This window comes from Erithacus rubecula (genome assembly GCF_903797595.1).
Source record: "Erithacus rubecula genome assembly, chromosome: 3".
NCBI lineage: Eukaryota > Metazoa > Chordata > Aves > Passeriformes > Muscicapidae > Erithacus > Erithacus rubecula.
Window position 1 is genome coordinate 141,032,275 of NC_136689.1, and position 18,879 is coordinate 141,051,153.

An 18,879-nucleotide genomic window follows, 5' to 3' on the forward strand; every position below is an offset into this window, starting at 1 on the left:
ACTCATCCTGGCAGAATTAAAAGGTCTCTGATTTATGGTTGTGTATAGCTGTACCATCAAATAGGAACATGTGTGTGCTGCAGATATCCATCCCAGCCCCTCCCCAGAGGAAAATTCACTGCTCAGGTGACAGGGAGCTGTGTATCTGTTCCCATTTCAGGGTTGATTTCCTGTGTCATGTTTGTCAAAGAGCAGCAAAGAAATTAAGATTTGCATCCTGAGCAGTTCCAAGCAGTGTCCTCTGGCACTGAAGTGGCTTGGGCTTGTTGGGGTGGTGCCTTCAGGTCAGTAAGTTGATGTTTTATCAACTAACCAGGTTTAGCAGAAGGTGAGCTTTTATGCATGTGTTTCTGAACCTTAAATTAAGAGGATTCTAGTTATAATTGTGAGGACTTAATGCCTGGGGTTTTCTTACACAGAATTGGGAGGATGCCATAGAAACCCTGAATGGTTTGAGTTGGAAGGAATCTCCAAGACCATTTCATTCCAACCCCCAGCCATGGGCAGGGCCCCTTCTACTATTCCAGGCTGCTCCAAGCCCCATCCAGTCTTGCCTTGGACACTTCCAGGGATGGGACATCCACAAGGTCTCTGGACAATCTCTGCCAGGGCTCCACCACCCTCACAGGGAAGAATTTCTTCCTTGTTCTTGTTCTATCCTTGAAATGAAAGATCTGCCCATTCAGTCTTTTATATTTTTTTAAATACATACACATAGTATTTAATAGAGTATATAATATAAAATATCAAGTATAGTATATACTATATAAAGTGTTTTATAGATACAGGATATATAAACTGAATATATGAATACAAGGCATCGTCAGTTCTTCAGCAGGAAAATATCCATTACTTTCCTTCTTTCCAAGTAATTTTGGTGTTTGTATAGGTTCTGGTTTTATGTGATACTGAACAAACTTCTTGCTTCTCTTGATTGCATTAATTTAGTTTCCCTGGAACAAGCTTTGTGACCTGTATTGTCCAGTAGTGTTGGACTTCATATTTAAAGTATCAAATTTGCACATCTAAATATAATTTAAATATCTTTTGTCAGTCTAGAGGTGCAATAAAAATGCATTTGGAATAATGTTTTTATCTGCCACATCTCACTTCTCTTCCCAGCTCTGGCTGTGATACATTTGTGCAGTTCAAGTACAGTTTCCCACACTGATGAAACCAAGGTGCTGCAGTAGGAACAGGAGCATTGCTGTGGCCATGGCTGCCAAATAATTTCTGTGATAAACCCTCCTTCATGCAGTCTTCTACTCAGAATTACCCAAGTCCTTAACTGCTTATGCTGAAATCAGTCTGGAGTCTCTGAAATTGTTCATTCCTAAAATTTTAAGGGAAAATAGTTGTGCTTTTTATGTGGAAGGAGCAGTGGCTGTTGGGGATGGGAGTGGGAACGAGCTGAAAATGAGAATTATCTGAAATCAGGAACAAGCACACCCTGGATACTCCTGTATACACAGCAAGGTCATGTTCACAATTCCTGTTTCATCCTGTAGGAAAAGCTGGGCAAGTTAAAACACCCTTGATGTTTATGCAGTAGAGAAAAGCAGTGGCACCCAGGCACTTCTGTTTAATCCAGATTTATCTCCAGTTTGTTTTTTTTTTTTTTTATTGTTAAAATCACAGTCAAGCCTAAATAAAATAAACCACAGTGGGAAAGTTTGGGTATAAATATCTCAGGAACAAAAAAAAAAAAACCCATCAAAATGGGGGAAAAACCTCTCATACTTGAAACTGTCTGTGAGATGGGATCTTGGGTCTGTATTTGAGTACACAGAGGTCAAAAATACTGAAGAACTGAAGAATTTTTACATTCAGTTGTCTCAAGTTAATTTGTGTGGTTGCAATGGCTTGTGCATCTTCAGGAGAATGAGAAATGAAGGCAGCTTTGAAACTTGCAGTCACAAATCTTCTTTCTTCAGCATGGTATTGGGAAATTCAGGAAAGTTTAGTAGTAGGAGCACAGCATTTGGAGACATAAAATCAAGAGGGAGAACACCAAACCTCAGCTTGAAATGTTTTTTTGTGTCTGCCAAGAATAATAATTTTATTTTATGAATCAGTCACTGATGCCTCAGTCCAGTGAGTATTTTCCTGTTCAGTGGCAGGAACATAAATATGAGGCTGTGATTTTTTGGGATAATGCTACATTTTGGGAAGTGAGAGTCATTCTCTTTCCCTAATGTGGGAATTATAATGAATTTAAGTTTTGTTTCTGTCTATGGTACATGTGATACTTCAGCCCTGGAATAATCATACAAAGCAGTAGTTAATCTATAACTTTCTGTAGGTTATTACCATAAAATTATTGAATATCTTTCATTGTTAGGACTTTTCTTGCTGTGCATATCCAGTTTGCACTCACATTATTAATGTTGCTCCAGTTTTGTTGTAAATGAGAATAAAAATGTGTTGGTTTATTTCTTTTCTCTGCTAGGAAAAGTATCTGTGAGATCAGGCAGTAGGTAGGACATGAGCTGTGCCCTTGGGTTTCACAAGGACAACCTCCTGCACTGCAATAAAGTTGCTCATAAAACGTGTCCTTTGTGACTGGCTGGGCAGATTTTATAGGGCCAGGTCCTTTCAGGTGCTGAATGCTTCCTCCTTCCTCATCCCTGTGCCCTCAGGCCTCCAGCACTCACACCATCAGCACATTGGTATATTCCAGCCTGCTGGAAATCCATAGGGATGGGTCTTGCTTTGCACAATTAAAACCCTACTGAAGAAGAAAGGTGCATCTTGAACCCTTTAGGTTGTGGATTTGTTAATTATGGTCTGTGTTTTCTTTGACATTGGTGGTGCAGTGTTACTTGGCACTGAATTTTTAGATGGACTATTATTTTTTGCTTTAATTATTACTTGTGTTACTTTTTCTCTTTCAGACCACAGAGATGCTGTTTGTTTTATCACTGAACTGTTTTGTTTAGCATGTAAGAGAAGATTATATAAATGTTATAATAACTTGATTTATTAAGTTCAGAGCTTTCTGTCAAAACAACATGTTCATAGGCATCCTCCCAGCATAATTTGTTGTCTCCCTTTAATCTTAATTTTGTTGCATTGAAACAAACAAACATGGAATTTAAGCTTCTCCTTCAAGATGTCCTATATGAACTGTCAAAATTCTATCCAGAATAATTCCTTTTTAAATACCTGATTTTGGTATAGATCTTTGCTAAGTACCTTTAACCAGATCAAGATCAATCTGTATGTTTTAATATATGCTATCCAGCAATATATTGTCTTTCTTAAATTAGGTTCTGAAAGAACAAATCCAGTTTTAAATTTATGTCTTACATCTGGAAAATGATGAAAAAAGTATTTAGCTTTTTTTTTTTTCTGGACATTTGTCCAGTTTATAAGAGCAAAAACTCAGATTTTAAGTTGTTTTTTTTTTTTTTTTTTTTTTTAATATCAGATAATATTGCTGGTGAGACCTTGACAATGAAGGAAGAAACACCAGAGAAATACTTGAACTTTTTTCAGGTCCTGTGTTTTTAAGTGCTGTGACTGAATTGTGATACACAAGGGAAAATGGATAAGAGATGTTTTTAGTAAATTACCTTGTATTTCACAAAAGTGAAGTAAATAGAAACGAAACCAGGATTGTGTTTAGTTTTGGTATTAGTTTTCTGTATCTCCAAAATCTTTATGCTGTGAGTTTCTTTTGATTAATTAAAACAATGCAGACTCTTGAGTTGTCTGGTTTAAAAAAAAAAAAAAAAAGAGTATGCATTGGTGTTGAAAAAAGTCTTCCACAGTTCGAGTTGACCCCAGAAATCTCAAGTCTAATGAAGAAGCCCTGAAAGAAATGGAGCTTTCTGACCTTGGGCGTGGTAGGGGATGTTAAACTGAGTGGGGAAATGGGGGGTGGGCTGTGCTGCCACTTCTGCAGTGGAGAAGCCACCAGGATTTGTTCCTGAAGGGTTTTTTTTTGGTTTTTTTTTTTTTTTTTTTTTTTTTTTTACAGCTTCACCCTTTCTGTGCCTATCTCACTTCTGCTCTAAGTGTCACAGTCTGTGCAGCTCAAGTTCCTGCTGTGTAAAATACATGTTCCACAAAGAAGGGTGGAACAGGGATGTTTTCAATCTCTCTTAACTGGCATCTTAAATAAGGAATTAGTATTGCCCATTAATTAATCAGAATTTGCTCTTTCCTAGAACTTTTTAAATGTGTAGCATTGCAGTAAGTGGAACGTAGTGGCTTGGGGCTGTTTGTTTAGGGGGCTTGATCTTTATTTATTTATTTATTTATAAAATTTACTTATTTTGCCTAAAGGGGTAGAGTAAACCATGTAGTCTCATCAAGTATGCTGCTGGGTACTCTTCTTTGTATTAGCAAAGTATTCTTCTGTTCACCTCTTAAAGTGGGAAAACTAATTTCCTTCTGGAGTGTGAAAATCATTTGCAGCTCATTTCTTCGGAGCAAATCGTATTAACTCTTAATGTCTCAGATTTCCCTCTGAGTGGTGTTGTCTCTGACAGAAGAACATGACTGTGTTTTAAGTGAGTTTTTCTCATCTAATTCCTGTCAGCCGTGAAACTTGCTCAGTGAAATATTCTGCAGCTGATTAAAATGTAATGAAATCATGTTTCTGACAAATGCTGAGCATCTTTAAAGACCATACTTTGACATTTGCAAAATAATGGGAAATAATTAGAGGTTAGTTGTGCTTATGCTGCCGTTGGCTGTGCCAGGCATATCTCAAATTAACCTTTTCCTTTACATTTCATAGGAGTTACTTGTTCTGTCGTGTTCCATTGGTCTCTGGCTGAAAAGAAGCACCTCCTTACCTGTTAGAAATTCCAGTGCCTGGCTGGAGACCTGTGGGTGGTGCCATGATAGTCAGGGATAAACTATTTTGTTGATTTTGGTGCAAATTACAGATGCTCATCAGCTTCCTTGTATCAGATGCAAACAAGCCTTACTTGTCTGTCTTGTTCCTGGAGAATTCCTTCAGCTTCTGCCCATGTTAAAGATCCTTGATCTTTTTATTTGCATCTGTCCATTTAGTTTGGTGAAATTTGTTTGGGTAAACCAGCTAAGAGTTGGGAAATGGCTTTAAAGAAAGAGGAAAATAGAGAAGGTTGAAGTAGGAAATTACACTTGGATTTGTTATACTAGTATTTTCACCAAATTATTTTTGCCTTCTTTAATCATTACAATAGAATAGTTCTTCTTGGTGTCCTACTTGTTCCATGCCCCCTTTTGTCCTTCCTCTTCACCTCTGTCTTGACCAGGTATTGAAAATCAGTAAATGTTCTCTAATAATTTAGCAACTGAGGCTTAGAAGTGTCAGATGTAGACTTTTAGACTGTGAGCCCCAAGAAAAACTAAACCCCCCCAAACCAGAAAAAACAAGCCCAGACTGATTTATTCTGTCTTAATGTGTAAAAGCAACTCAGAAATCATTTAAGCAGCAGTACCAGGAAGACTCAGAGGGAAGCAAGGGCTCCATGGTTGTGAAGAGTGGATGAGGAAAGAAATGCTTGGCAGGGAGGAAAGGGGTAGCAAGTTCTGCTGCTTTGGCAGCAGCAAGGACAAATTACTCAGCTGGTGAAGCAGCCTCTGGTGACAGCTTACTTGCCTTTGAAAAATTAACTCAAACCTTTGTACAAATACACTCTTCAGAAATGATCATACATCAATTTTGTGGCTTCTAACATAGACATATCTGAATAACCAGACAAATTCCTTTAATGATATTTGGATGTTGAACTATACATGAGAAACTGTGAGCAAGAAACTATTTTTTAAAAAAACTTAAAAAATAGGCTTGAGTGATGGGACATCTCTAATTTTCTTAGATTTTTGTTGGGTTTTTTTTAACTGTACTTATATGAACCCTTTAAAGAATCAGAATATACAGTGCAAGCTTTCTGGATGTTCACAGATGGACTTTTTTAATAGGGTTGTTTATTTTTCTGATTTGTTCTCTAATAAAAATGTTATTTAGCTTCTTTCAGTTTTCTGATTTGATGTCAGGCTTTTCCAAGCCTAGAAATCATCATCTTGCACTGGCATCTATTGATCTGATAAATATAGTCTGTGAGAAAGCTGCCAAAACTGCCTATCTGTATTTTCATCAGAACTTTTTGCAAGCTTTAAGGATTGTATTTGGCCTTTGGAAAAACTCCAGGGGGAGGGAAGGTCACTAAGTTGATCTTGGGGCTGGAGCACCTCTGCTGTGGAGGCAGACCAGGAGATTTGGGGCTGTTCAGCCTGGAGAAGAAAAAGCTCCAGAGAGACCTTGGAGCCCCTTCCAGAGCCTAAAGGGGCTACAAGAGAGTTGGAGAGGGACTTGGGACAAGGGCCTGGAGTGACAGGAAGGATGTCCTTCATGCTTAGATGAAGGACAGGAGGTTTAGATTAGATATTTGGAAGAAATTGTTCCCTGTGAGGGTGGTGAGGCCCTGGCACAGGTTGCCCTGAGAGGATGTGGATCTCCCATCCCTGGAAGTGTTCAGTGCCAGGTTGGATGGGGCTTGGAGCAACCTGGTCTAGGGGAAGGTGTCCCTAAACCATTCTGTAATTCTGTATTTCAGCTTCAATAACAAAAGCAAAAATTGAAGCTTTTATAGATGTTCTTAATATAAAAAAAAAATCCCATCAGTGATTCAGTCTCTTGGGACAGCATCTCCTACTTGTGACTCCCTCAGGAGGCTGTGTGAGCATGACTGTTGCCTACAGCCTGTCCTTATGTTTCTTCAGTATCCACTGCATTAGACACTTTTAGAGAATATTTTGGTATCAGTTTATCCATCCTCGTGGATCTTGTAAATACTGATCAAACTTTCATCTGGACTCCTGCCTTTTTTAGATTCCCTTCACAAGGCTCTTGCTCTGCCCCTTCATTATTTTAGTTGCTATTCCCTGGACTTTTAGACAGTGCAGAAGATGTTCTGGAAATTCCACTGACTTTTCTGTTGAACTTTGGGGGCTAAAATAGAAAATATTTAAATGATAATTCTCTGCTGTATAGGGTTTTTATGATGCTGAAGACACCCACCCCTTGCCTTTAGTAAGAATTGACAGAACCTCTTCCAAATCACAACCCAAAAACCCAGTTTCAGGCAAAAATTAGTAATCTGATGAAATACTGTATTCTTTGTTTGAAATATTTAGTAATTTTATCCCTTTGTGCAGTTTTTATAATGCTAGCTTCTGCTCAGTTGGTGTAGAGATTTAAGTGTTTATAGCTTCTGACCTAGGTACCTCTGACTTGCTGCACGTTTGTGGAAGGTGTATTGTCACAGCAACATTCAGGTTTTGTGCAAAAATATTTCCATACATATAAAAGCACACACATTCTTTGCTGAAGGGAATTGTTCTTCTATTTTCTCTCTAGCTATGGAGTATTTATTTTAAAATAAATCCAAGCATATTAAGAGCACAGATTGCAAACATGTAAGAGCTCTGCTTCCTGAAGCTCATGTGCAAAGGTGTTTTAATTGCCAGATCCTTTTGGATTGTGTTCTCAGGCCAAGTCAGTTCAGCATTTAAAAACTGCATGTGTTGAAGTGCATCCCCCCTCTCCAATTAATATTCCTGTATGTTCTAATAGAGACTTGAAGGAGGATGGATTGATAGCTCTGTGTGTGTGGTGTTGGCTTATGGAGGTGTCTTGTTTGTGTAACACCAACTTAATTTATTACCACCTGCTGTTTCTGCAAATGGTGAGATTGTCGCACACAAATTGCATATTTCATCACTGTGATGGTGGGAATTGATTTATTGTTTCCAGGGAAATAATTGAATAGAAGAAAAATGCACTGTAAAGTAAGTTGCATCTTTATGAGCTTCTTAATGCCTGTCCATGATCAAATATATTCTAAAAAGTGCAGTAAATTCTCGTGGATCTAGCAAAACCTGCTGACTTGATGCCTTCAGGTTTGCCTGAATTTCTCATCCATGAAGATGTTAAACCAGTCACCCCATCTCCTTTGCTGCCCTGCCATGATGAGGAAACACTCACTCTGGTTTGGGACCTCAGTGCTGCTGGCTCTGTGCTAATTCACCACAGATGGGCTGTCACAGAACCTGCAAAGACTCGATTTTACTTCTGTTTTTGAAATGTGTGGCAGTTGAATTAGACATTTTTGACCTCATTCCCTGTTGTTTGAATTAGATAACTGCCAGTAACAAATAAATATCTGGGTTATCTCAGGTGGAATGAGAGGGACTAGATGGAACAACCCAAACAGTTATTTAGTGGAAGAGGATAATGTTGGTTTTGGCACAGGCTGGGTTGTATTTATGCCTCTTGTGTTGCAAAGCATGATGAGGTTTTGACCCAGGATGTCTCCTGTCAGGGGAGGTTGGAGAGGAGATGAAAATAGTGCCACATATGCTGTGATTGATTATTCTTGTGTTCCTGCATGATTCCTTCTACAATTGGAAATGGCAAAACTGATGAAGCTTGATGTACTGAAGCTTGTCTTGCTTTAGAGGATTGAACCCACCTCTTCCAGGTTCCAATTAATTTTTTGACCACAGACTCAATATTTTATCCTTTTAAGTACTAAATTCCACTTTCAGAGAACTCTCTTGAAGGAAGCATTAAATTAATGTGTTTCAACTGGTTAACACCAGTTGGAATGGCTTTCTTCCCCTGGTTTAAAAACTTCAGGAAGTAGTGACTCAGTTGGAAGTAGAATAAAAAAAAGTAGAGTGGTCTAATTGCAGCTGTTACCTTAAAACTCAGAAGTTTTAACCCTTTTTGGGTCATTTGTGTCTCATTCAAAGCCAAATTTTTAGCTGATCCAACATACATGTTGGAGATGGTTCTAGGAAAAATGGATTAGTTCTTTGAACATCAGTTCTTTGGTAAGCTGTTGTGTAACTCCTCTCTGTTTACTGCACGTTGAGGAAATGCCCAAAACACACATTTTGAATCCACTTTATATTGTAATTGAGTTATTTAAGTGAGAGCTTTCCCTTAAATTTTGTGAATTCCTTATTTCTCAGTACAGTGTAAATGTTGAACTTCAGGACTTGTAGTATATTAGGCATGCATTAATTAATATAAACTCAAGGAAGGTTCTGTAGCCCTGTGTTAGAAGATTGAAGGTAAAGACTGAAAAATGCTTTGGGTGGAGGCCAAGGGTGTTTTCTTGGATGATGTCAATTTTCAGAGCTTTTCAGTGTTGATAGTTCTATTCAGAGATTTAATAATGTGTTCACTGGAAAACCTGCACAAGAAACCTCCCAACTCCACTGGGACTAAAAAAGAGCAAAAGCACAGAATGCCCTTCCCCTGAGCTGTGCAGTGCACAGTACAGAAGTCTCTATTTTGGGGAGAGGGTGTGGGGCTAAGGGACCATGTCCAAGGGACAATTCCAGCTTCACTGTGAGTTCTGGGTTTAGATCCAGCCCTGCATGTCAGGAGCATCCACCTGGGATGAAGGCACTGCTGGGGAATCCATAAATTGTGTTCTGGGCCAAAGCAATATGGAATCTTTGCTGCTGACTCCGTAAGTCTGAAGAGGGCCCTGATGATCTGTTTGGAGTGGATGAAGTGTTTTAAATTGCTTTTAAAATTGCCTTTTTGAGACTTTAATGTTTTGTTGATTTTTGTTATTTTTAATAAAAATCTTCAAATGGTCCATACAGTGTATGTTAGTCTGCTTCTAGCTTGACTTAGCCAGAATACAAAGTCACTTTTTTCTTCATTTCTGCCTATATTACCTGGCTGTTGTTACTGGCTTTGAAAAACCTGAGCCAGAATAGGCTTTAGAGAAACTTTTTACAGGTCATTGAACTCTGTAATAGGCCATTGTCATGCAGCAACGGCAGGGTGGTTGTCATGCTGTTCCTTCTGAACACTTAGGTGCCTTTTATCTGATGGTTAAAATTATTAAAAGATAGCTGGAACATTTTGAATTGTAGACTGGGATGGTGTCGTTCAGTAATACAAAACAAGGAAATCCCAAGTAAAATCGAATGGTGGCCAAAGCCTTGAATAGTGCATAGCCAGGATACCTCACTGGTCTCCTCAGCTGTCCCTTGTTTCAGGCACTTCTGGTTTTTAATTTCAGAGGAACACAATTGCATCATCACCATTCTCATTAGTTTTTACTAGTCTAGAAGGACAGTAAACTCTCCCTGCTTCTATTTGCCTCTAAAGCTATTTGGAAGAAGGGCTGGGCTATATGGGTCCTCCTTGGAGCAGTATTTCACACAGGAGTGTTAGAAAAGGTCATCTGAATTCATACAGCTTCTTTCAGTCTCTTATTTCAGTGTTCATGGGAAGGGTGGCTGCCAACAAGTACTGCAGCTTCAAAATACAGAGATTAATTTAAATCTTTATTTTAAAATTGCACAGTTGTTACTTGCTCGTTTCTCTGGTTCCTTTTGAAATAAAACTGCACCCCTCTGATTCTCTAGAGCTTGCTAGAAGCAAGCAATAGAAAATGCAGGGGGAGATTAGTGTTTATTTGAATTTCAGTGGTGCCAAGGGACCACAGTGAAAGTTCAGAGTGCTGTTGAGAAATTAGGCGAGTATCTAACTGGATACTGTGTTCTAATTAAAGCTTGTACAGACATTGATTTTCTTGTATTCCCAACACAACTGATGTTTCCTCATGATTTAATTTTTTAATATTAAAAATAGAAAATGGTGCCAACTCCAAAGGGAATGCTGGTAGTGCAGATTATGTAATGGTACAATAAAATTGGGTTAAACACAGTGTTTAAAGGTACATTAGGACTTAATCCTGTGGGATTTTTAGTGAGAATGATGGGTGGTGTTTTGAATGCAGGGTGGATGAGTACAAGACATCTTGTGACATTTGAAAAATTGCTGATGGACAGGACAATTATGTAACCATTGGTCAGTGCCCTGAAACTTTTTTCAGTTCCTGCATCCCAAGGTGCAGCTACCCCACCAACAGCTACTGTTTCTCTGTCACTCAGCAAAATTACTCAGAGCTCTTCACAGCAGCTGTACAGGAAATATGCCATTGTATCATTTAATTTAGGTGGTATTTTTATTTGTTATTGATTTTTAGTGAGTTACACTTGTCTTACATTTACAGGCACAGGATTGTCATATTGCTTTACTTCATGTGGGTCTTGCAGTTCATGCTGTCTCTGGATTCCTCCTTCATGCTTCCTTGAACATTTAATCTCCTAAAACATTGTTCTAATTGAAATAAATGTTCCCATATTGGCAATTTGTATTGCTAAACTTGTTTTGACTTTGGTCTGTATTATCTTTGAACTATACTGAGACACAGATTTAGTAACTGTTCAAGAAATATTCCCTGAAGGGAAAAAATGGATTTGCCAGTACTGTTTTTCCATTTCATACTGATACAGTGAAGTACTTGGTGAGACTGTTCAGGCTAAAGTACATACTAAGAACTTGATTTAAAATTTGTGTTAATGTGTCTGGCTTTATACTTTGACCTGAGAACCTTGATAAATGCTTTTGACTACAAATACTACAGTTAGAAATACATATATTTGAAGGAGGAGGGAGAAAGCAGTGACCAGGAGGGGATTAAAAAGAGGCAGCGAAATAAATAAATAAATGTGTTCTTGGATGTAGTCATAGCAAATATTACCAAAAGCAGTGAACATAGCTGAAAGGCAGGGTAAAGTGGAACAAAGGATTGCTCCTTTTTTCTTCTGCTTTTGAACACCAGGGTTGGCTGAAAGAAAAGGTAGAAGAAAAATAAACTCAGCAGGGAACAAACAGGGACATTCCAACGTGACTTATGGAAATTGCTGAAATTATTGAATGTCTTTGAAGGCTCAAGTGATGATAAAAGGAAAAAATAACCCTTCTCCTCTCTTGCTACATTCATCCCTAATTTGAAATCACAAACTTAATGGTTTTCTCCAGGTTTCATCCTTAAATGTGTGACAAGATATTGACATCAAGGAAATGCAGAAAGAACTTGTTATACACCTGGCCCATTGGCTGCCTCCCTCCTGTGGCATGGATGTGTTTGTATCAGGCAGTGGAATACCAAAAGTCAGCAATGTGCTGACTCTCAACAAGGGCCCCAAAAATACAGGCTTTGTCATGGAGATTGTAGTTAAAATTGTCCTTAACACCTTTCCTGTCTGTGAGGTTGAGATAGTCAAGTTAATATTTGCAAGGTGAGTTAGAGCAGGATTTAATGCAAGCTGTGAAAATGGATTTGGCTTGGAATGCACGAGATGTTTACTCTCTGATGTGAGATGTATTTTGGATAATTTATGATTTTAGAGTGTGAAATAAATTCTTAATTTAGTTTTTGTTGCCAAATAAAATTTCAGAGGTTGCAAGGCACCTGTGGAGATTTGTCCAGCACCTCTGCTCAGAGCAGGGTCAGCCTACAGCAGTTACTCAGGACTGTGTTGTCCCTTCATGCCCATTGCTTAATGTCCTCACTTGCCACCACTGGGAACAGTCTGCCTCCATCTTTACTTTTTTATACACATTTGGAAGATCCCCCTGAGCTTCTCCTCCCCAGGCTAAACCATCCCATTTCTCAAAGCCTTCCTTGTATGACAGACACTCGAATTCCTGGACTGTTTTGTGGTCCTTCATTGGACTGTCTCCATAATGTCCATGTCTTTCTTGTCAGGATGGAAACAAAGCCCAGGAGCCTGGTGGCTGCAGGGACACATTGCTGGCTCATGGTTGGCTTGCTTATCCACCAAGCTGCTTTCCAGTCAGTCTGTCCAGTAAAGCAGCATTGTTTGTCAAAGGTGCAAGCCATCTAAAGGCTTTGATTTACTTTAATAATTGTAATATTTGAAAGTATTTTAAGTCTTGCAGAAGGATTATTACACCAGGACCAGAGAACTGAATGAACTCTGAATGCTTACTGTATTTTTATAGATCTTTTCTAATAGATTTATAGATTCTTTCAGATTTGTATAGGTTTGAATTTAGATGGACCAAGTTATTTTGCAGAAATGCCACCTGGAAGGGGCTTTAGCTCATAGATGTCGATGCCTTCAAGCCTGAGATGGGGATCAGAATGTGGAGGTTAAATAATAAAAAGATTTCATGGCATCTACAAAGGACAGCGTAGAGTCACAGTGTGAATAATTACAGCTTGATTCCTTGTAACATGAACTTGTTAGCACTGCATTGTTGGCCATCAGCCAACACTAATAGGAGAAAGTGTTGTTTATTTTTTTAATTATTTTTTATTATCAAACTGCTGATGTTGAAGACATTATTTGCATTAAAACATTTCCCTTATGAGATGACTCTACTATCACTTTATTAACCAATTTGCAGTTAATTGATTTAAATATTTTTTAATGACTTTTGACTGTCTCGTTAGTGAAAATGATTTCATTTCTGAATACTCAAAGCTGATAGTGAAACGTGACTTAGAACTTTGATTGTGCTACTGGAAGTCACAACACTGACTTTGTTTCTGATATAGTCAGCAAATGTGAGAATGTGTCAGGAGGAGTCACATTTAGAGGAAATGACCTCTGGAAGGATTCAGCTTGCCTAAATCTCAGGTACTCCCACCACAGTAAAGGAAATCCATGTGAGCAGCCATATATCTGTGTTGTAGTCTGGTGACAACTGCAGCATCTCAGCAGACCCACTCAGTGTCACCAGGCCAGGGCTGGTTTGCTTTGCTCTTCCCCCAGTCTTGGAATGGTCCTTGACACTGCTGAGAAATCCCTGTGATTTCTCTGAAGTGCAAGCACTGGGAGAACAATAGTCTTTCCTCTTGGAAGCTGTAAGGGATGCTGGCACAGAGCCTTGCATACAAAGAAATATGACCACGCTTGACTTTAGACCATTAGCCTTTTATACCACAAGATTCAATAAAATACAGTAGACTTAAGCCATGGATTCGTGGAATGGTTTGGGTTGGGAGGGACTTTGAAGATCATCTAGTTCCAACTTCCTGCCACAGGCAAGAGCTCCTTCCACTAGATCAGGTTGCTCTGTCCAAAATTTCTGATTTATGTATAATCTAAATCTGCCTTCTTTTAGTTGACTGCAGCTTGTTTCTGGCCCATGGCAGCACACACTACCTGTCTATTTAATACCAAGAGGATTAAAGCTGCTCATTTAAACCAAGATGGGTAATTTTACACACCAGTCTGGTTTGAATTTAGAACAGCCCAAATAAGCACCGTGGTGTTGTTATCTGAGCTTTCTTTGTATCATAAAACTGCCTGACAGCTCTTGTAAAATAGTTGTTTAACAGCAGCTGTGTTTTACAAAGTTTTGGCCCGGGGCAGAGTTTTACAGTCACATTACAAGCTCAAACCCAGGGGCTGTTTTTAATGGGAATGTTAATAGGTCCATAACCAGAGATATGGCATGTGTTTCTATACCTGCAGCTATCAGATTTATTGCTGTTTTGGTGCTTCATAAACTAAGCGTTGGGCATTTTAAAAGAAGTTGTAAGGAACCAGCAATGATCAAATTCTGAAGGAAAGCTGCTGTTCAAATTTTGTGGAGGTGAGGGTGGTTTTACTTTGAAAAACCTCTGTGAAATACAACCTTGTGAAAACTGACCCCATACCCAGTGCTGTCAGTCTGATGTCCAATTCCACATTTTGATGAATATGGAAATATTATAAATAATGTTTTGCTTTCCATGGCACCTTGTAGGAGCAGTTCAGTGAGTAGGTACTGGAGTCCTGCATTGCTTTCCTGTTTGCTGCTCCCAAGGGCTGTAGATTGGCCATATTTAAGCCTATGGCTAGACATCTAAATGTTTGGTTTGGTGTTTCCCCAAGATGTTTTGTCCATGTTTTTCAGCCACATAAAACCTGATGAATGTGTGTATTAAGTGGATGGAGTGTGGTGGATTAATACTAACACAGGCATTCTTTTGGTTCTTCTTTGTGAAGAAATGACTCATTTTGCTTTGTGTTGTAGCAATTCTCCCTGCTGTCTGCTTATGTAAACTTTAAATAAAGCAGTTTCAGCCATGATCTTGAGGTAAGCTGGATGGTTCTGAAGGGTGCAGAGCATCCTGCACAAGGTCAGTGGTCTTGTCTGAGCCTGAAAACTGCAATTTCATTCTGAGCAGTTGGACTGCTCATCTGCCTGAATTTGTCCTGGTGAAAATCCCCACCCTGCAGACCTTTGGGGTTTAGCAATGACTGTTTCAACCTTACAGGAAAGTAGTCCTGCAGTTTGGAGCTTGCAGAGTCTTGTTGTCTTGGTGTCAGTTTGCCAGGAGGGAGATTTTTGTGCCTGTTTCAGCTTTAAAGTCAATGTTTGTGTGAAAACAGCTCACAGCTCCTTTGGTGAGAAATCAGAGTTGCTGAGGAGCTCCTGGAATTTTCAGTTCTGTGTCTGTTCATGAGAGATGAAGAGGAGGAGAGCCTTTAATGTGGGCCTAAGGTTAGCTTAATTCATTTGTATTGTTGGCCAGAAAGCAGGAATGATAAAGCTGTAGTGTTTTCTTGGGTTTTCACAGAGATAGGAAACTGGAAGCTGGGGGAAGTCCTTCAAGGTCAGACACTGGGGGAGTATTTGGGAGAAGAGTTGGCTTTTCCCACCATCTTCCTGAGGGCAGGACATGAGAGGCCTTTTGTCTGTCCAGTGTAAGTTTTTACCCTTCCTTTGGATTGATGTAATTCAACCATTTATTCAAGAGGTAAAGACATCCTGCCCAGATGGGCTGTTATTTCTTCTTTATCTGCTGGGTCTGAATTAAATTGATGCTTAAGACTTCCAGTCGGGTTTTAGCCTCACAAATGTTGTTATCTACAGTCTGAAGATTTCAAACCTTGATATTGCTGGTGCTAATTCCTGTTAGCTGAGCTCATGGTGTGTTTTGACCGTGGCTGGTGTTAGCACCAGCTGCTGCTGGAGGGGGGATGCTCTCCCTCACCCTCTTCTGCTTCTCTTCCTGTTTAGCAGCTTCAGGCAGCCCGTGGCATGAAATAAGCCAGTCCTGAAAAACAAATCACCTAGGTTTTGGTTTTGATGATTTTTTTTCTCCCTGAGCCAGTTTTTGGGGAGGTCAGCAGAGCACCATGGCAGGTGGCAGGGCTGAAGCTCTGAGGGGCAGTCAGGCATTACAGGAGCTCAGCTGGAAGCAGGGTCTCTTTTGTGCCTCTCAGTGAATAAACCAGGGCTCAGGCCTTCAGTTTACTACCAGGAAGGCGTTCAGAGCACTATGGCAAAAAAAACAAGTTTAGTTTATTTTTAACTTCACATTTTCAAAACTGCCTCTCTGCTGGCTGTGAGGAGGAGAGGTAGGGAAAGCTCTGTGCACTTGTCCAAGCCCTGGAGCAAAGCCTTGCAGTCCTTTGCTCTCTGCAGCCAGCAGACTGGAATGATGCTCTGGACTGGCAGGCAGGGAGGAGGCACTCTGCTCTTTTCCTCTTGGACTGCATTGATTTCGCAGACACCATCTGCTTGTGGCTGACTAATTAGGAGCAGTAGCCAAGAGGCAATTTTCTTCTTTCTCCTTTGACATGCAAACTCATACCACGGTCTGTGCCTTTTGCTATCAGACTTTGAAATCAGACTGGTGGAAGACTTAGCTGGTTGTTCAGGAATTGCTGAGAGGAGGGATAGCTGTGTTCTTAATGGTTCCTCACTGAATAATGACCTTAGATCTGGATGGTTTTGTGTCACACTGTTCCCAAACTAGCACAAAAGGAGTGAAGTTTTCAGTGTTTTAGCCTTGGAACAGGCGAGCCTGGTGTTAGTGTGTGGATTCTTAGTGAAGAGCCACCAATTCAGTGCTGGGGTTTCCTTATGCCACTTTGGGGGCTTGTTGTAAGACCAGACTTGGCTGATTTTAGGAATGAAAACTCCTGTTTGAACTGGGAACTGGTATTTGGTGTTAAAGGCTTTGTTAGGGACCTGGGTTGAGTCACTGAGAAGCAAATGGAAGAGGTTTTGCTAAAGATACCACTTCTGTAAATAACTGGTTTTCAAGTTCAGATCACTTGCCCCAAGGTGCTTGCAGTTTCTTTTTGGTGATCATCTGGGTAGGTTTTTACAATTGTAGTTACATAAATATTTTAGCTGCTTTCCATAAAAGAAGTGAATCTTCATGGTTTTCTGGTAAATGCCATGTATGAAGAAGTATAAGATTCATGCATAACTAAACTGAATTTCTTTCTTGTTTTCCTTTCCCTAGAATATGACAGATACCTAGCATCTAGCAAAACCATGGCAGCAGCTTACCTTGACCCAAACTTGAATCACACCCCAAGTTCAGGTGCAAAGACTCACCTCAGCACTGGGATGGAACGTTCCCCAGGGGCCATGGAACGAGTCCTAAAGGTTTTCCACTACTTTGAAAACAGCAGTGAACCGACCACCTGGGCCAGCATCATCCGCCATGGAGATGCTACTGATGTCCGAGTAAGTCCATTTTTTAGCATTCCTGTGCCATCTTTAGGCTAAGAGTTATCTTCAAAAATGAGAGGTAAAAATCTGGAAGCAAACAAACACAAAAGTTTCATGGTTTATTTGAAAAGAATTTTGACCTGTTGTATATTTTGAGTAAATTCAGGAACTTTAAGTGATACCAACCTGTGTGACACCTCAAGGCAAGGATGAGACTGGGATGAAAGTGACATTAAAGTGACATCTTGCATGTTTTAATGTAATAATAAGAAATTAATGTGTTTAATTGTAAGATGCATGTGTTTAGGTTTAAATATAATGTGTACATCACTTAGGGAAAGAAATACTGTTTGGAAGCTTATTCCCCCATAGTGTGGGAAAATGGAGCTCTGAGGAGTTCCTTTTTTTCCCCCTAGAAAGTCTGTTTGTCCACCCTCTCCCCCTGATAGTCAACTGCTGCTTGTATTTTTGCAATATTGTCCTTCAGTTCGTCTATGGAAAAAACCAAAGGTTGTGATTTTTTAAAGAATAAGTATCTGTGGTCTTAGAATTGTGTGGAAATGCTATATATGCATGAAAACACTTTATTGTGAACTTACATCTTCTCTGATGCTGAGATTTTACCTTTTCTGTATTTATTCTTTACATTTTTTAGGTATTGTATCTAAACTGTCACAAAGCCCAGTTTAATGTGTCAAATGCTATTGTGGTTTGCTTGTTTTTTAATTCTCCTCCCAGAGCAGAATCTTGCAGGGTGGTAGGTGGTGTGTGGGGTTGTTTTCTGCTGTGAGATACTTGCTGTAAAAGCAGATCCCCATCTGCTCCTTCCTTCAAACAGTTCTTCAAATTCCACTGCAAAGATGTGATTCTGCTGGAGGGAGAGAGTTGTCACAGAGTGAAGGAGACTTGTTTTCTCCTTTTGCCCACTATTAAGCTTCATTTGTGACACAGAAAATGAAATAAATAAATAAATAAATAAAATCTAAGGAGTTTTGATTGTTTATCTTCCTTTCCCACTGTTTATTTCCTAGCATGGCTGCATGTGCCAAGACACAAGAGCATTCCTCAGTGGAGGAGGTCTTGTGATCCTGATCACAGATCTGTGAAATCCAGGGATTTTCATTGGTGATGATCAGAAAATCTGTCTCTAATCAGTTCAATAAACTCCTATCTGTGTTCAGGGATAATTTGGTGAATGGACAGATCAGAGCTTCAACAACAGAAATTTTAATCATCAGTTGCATACATTTTTTTTTTACGTGGAGTAAAGTTTTTTTAGATTCAACTTGAAGCGTTTTTGCTCTCTGACTTAAGTATTAATGGTTTGCTATCTCTAATCTGATTGATTTGTTTCATAAAGTGCATTACCTGGTACAAGAGGAGGAAAACTATGTCTCAGTACATTTTTAACCTTGCAAACCTCTCCTGTGGATAGATGTCCAAGGCTCTTAATGTGGTACTTGAAATGGAGTCTGTTTTTCCAGAGAAGTATGTAAAACCCTGGAAAACAAAAGCAGAGATTAAATCTGTATTTTTTTCCAGCTCAGGAATACCTGTGGTTATGGACT

The 18,879-nt window shown here is 39.4% G+C and overlaps 1 protein-coding gene across 11 annotated transcripts in view; it reads left to right on the forward strand.

Moving 5' to 3' along the window:
• The window catches only part of PTK2 (protein tyrosine kinase 2), a 188,169-nt gene that overhangs the window by 65,177 nt on the left and 104,113 nt on the right, over positions 1-18,879 (forward strand). For all 11 annotated transcript variants that reach the window (XM_079302187.1, XM_079302186.1, XM_079302188.1 and 8 more), the window contains one exon: positions 17,100-17,326. In XM_079302187.1, the coding sequence (XP_079158313.1) occupies positions 17,132-17,326 (195 nt within the window). In that variant the 5' untranslated portion in view covers positions 17,100-17,131. The remainder of the gene's footprint in view (positions 1-17,099; positions 17,327-18,879) is intronic.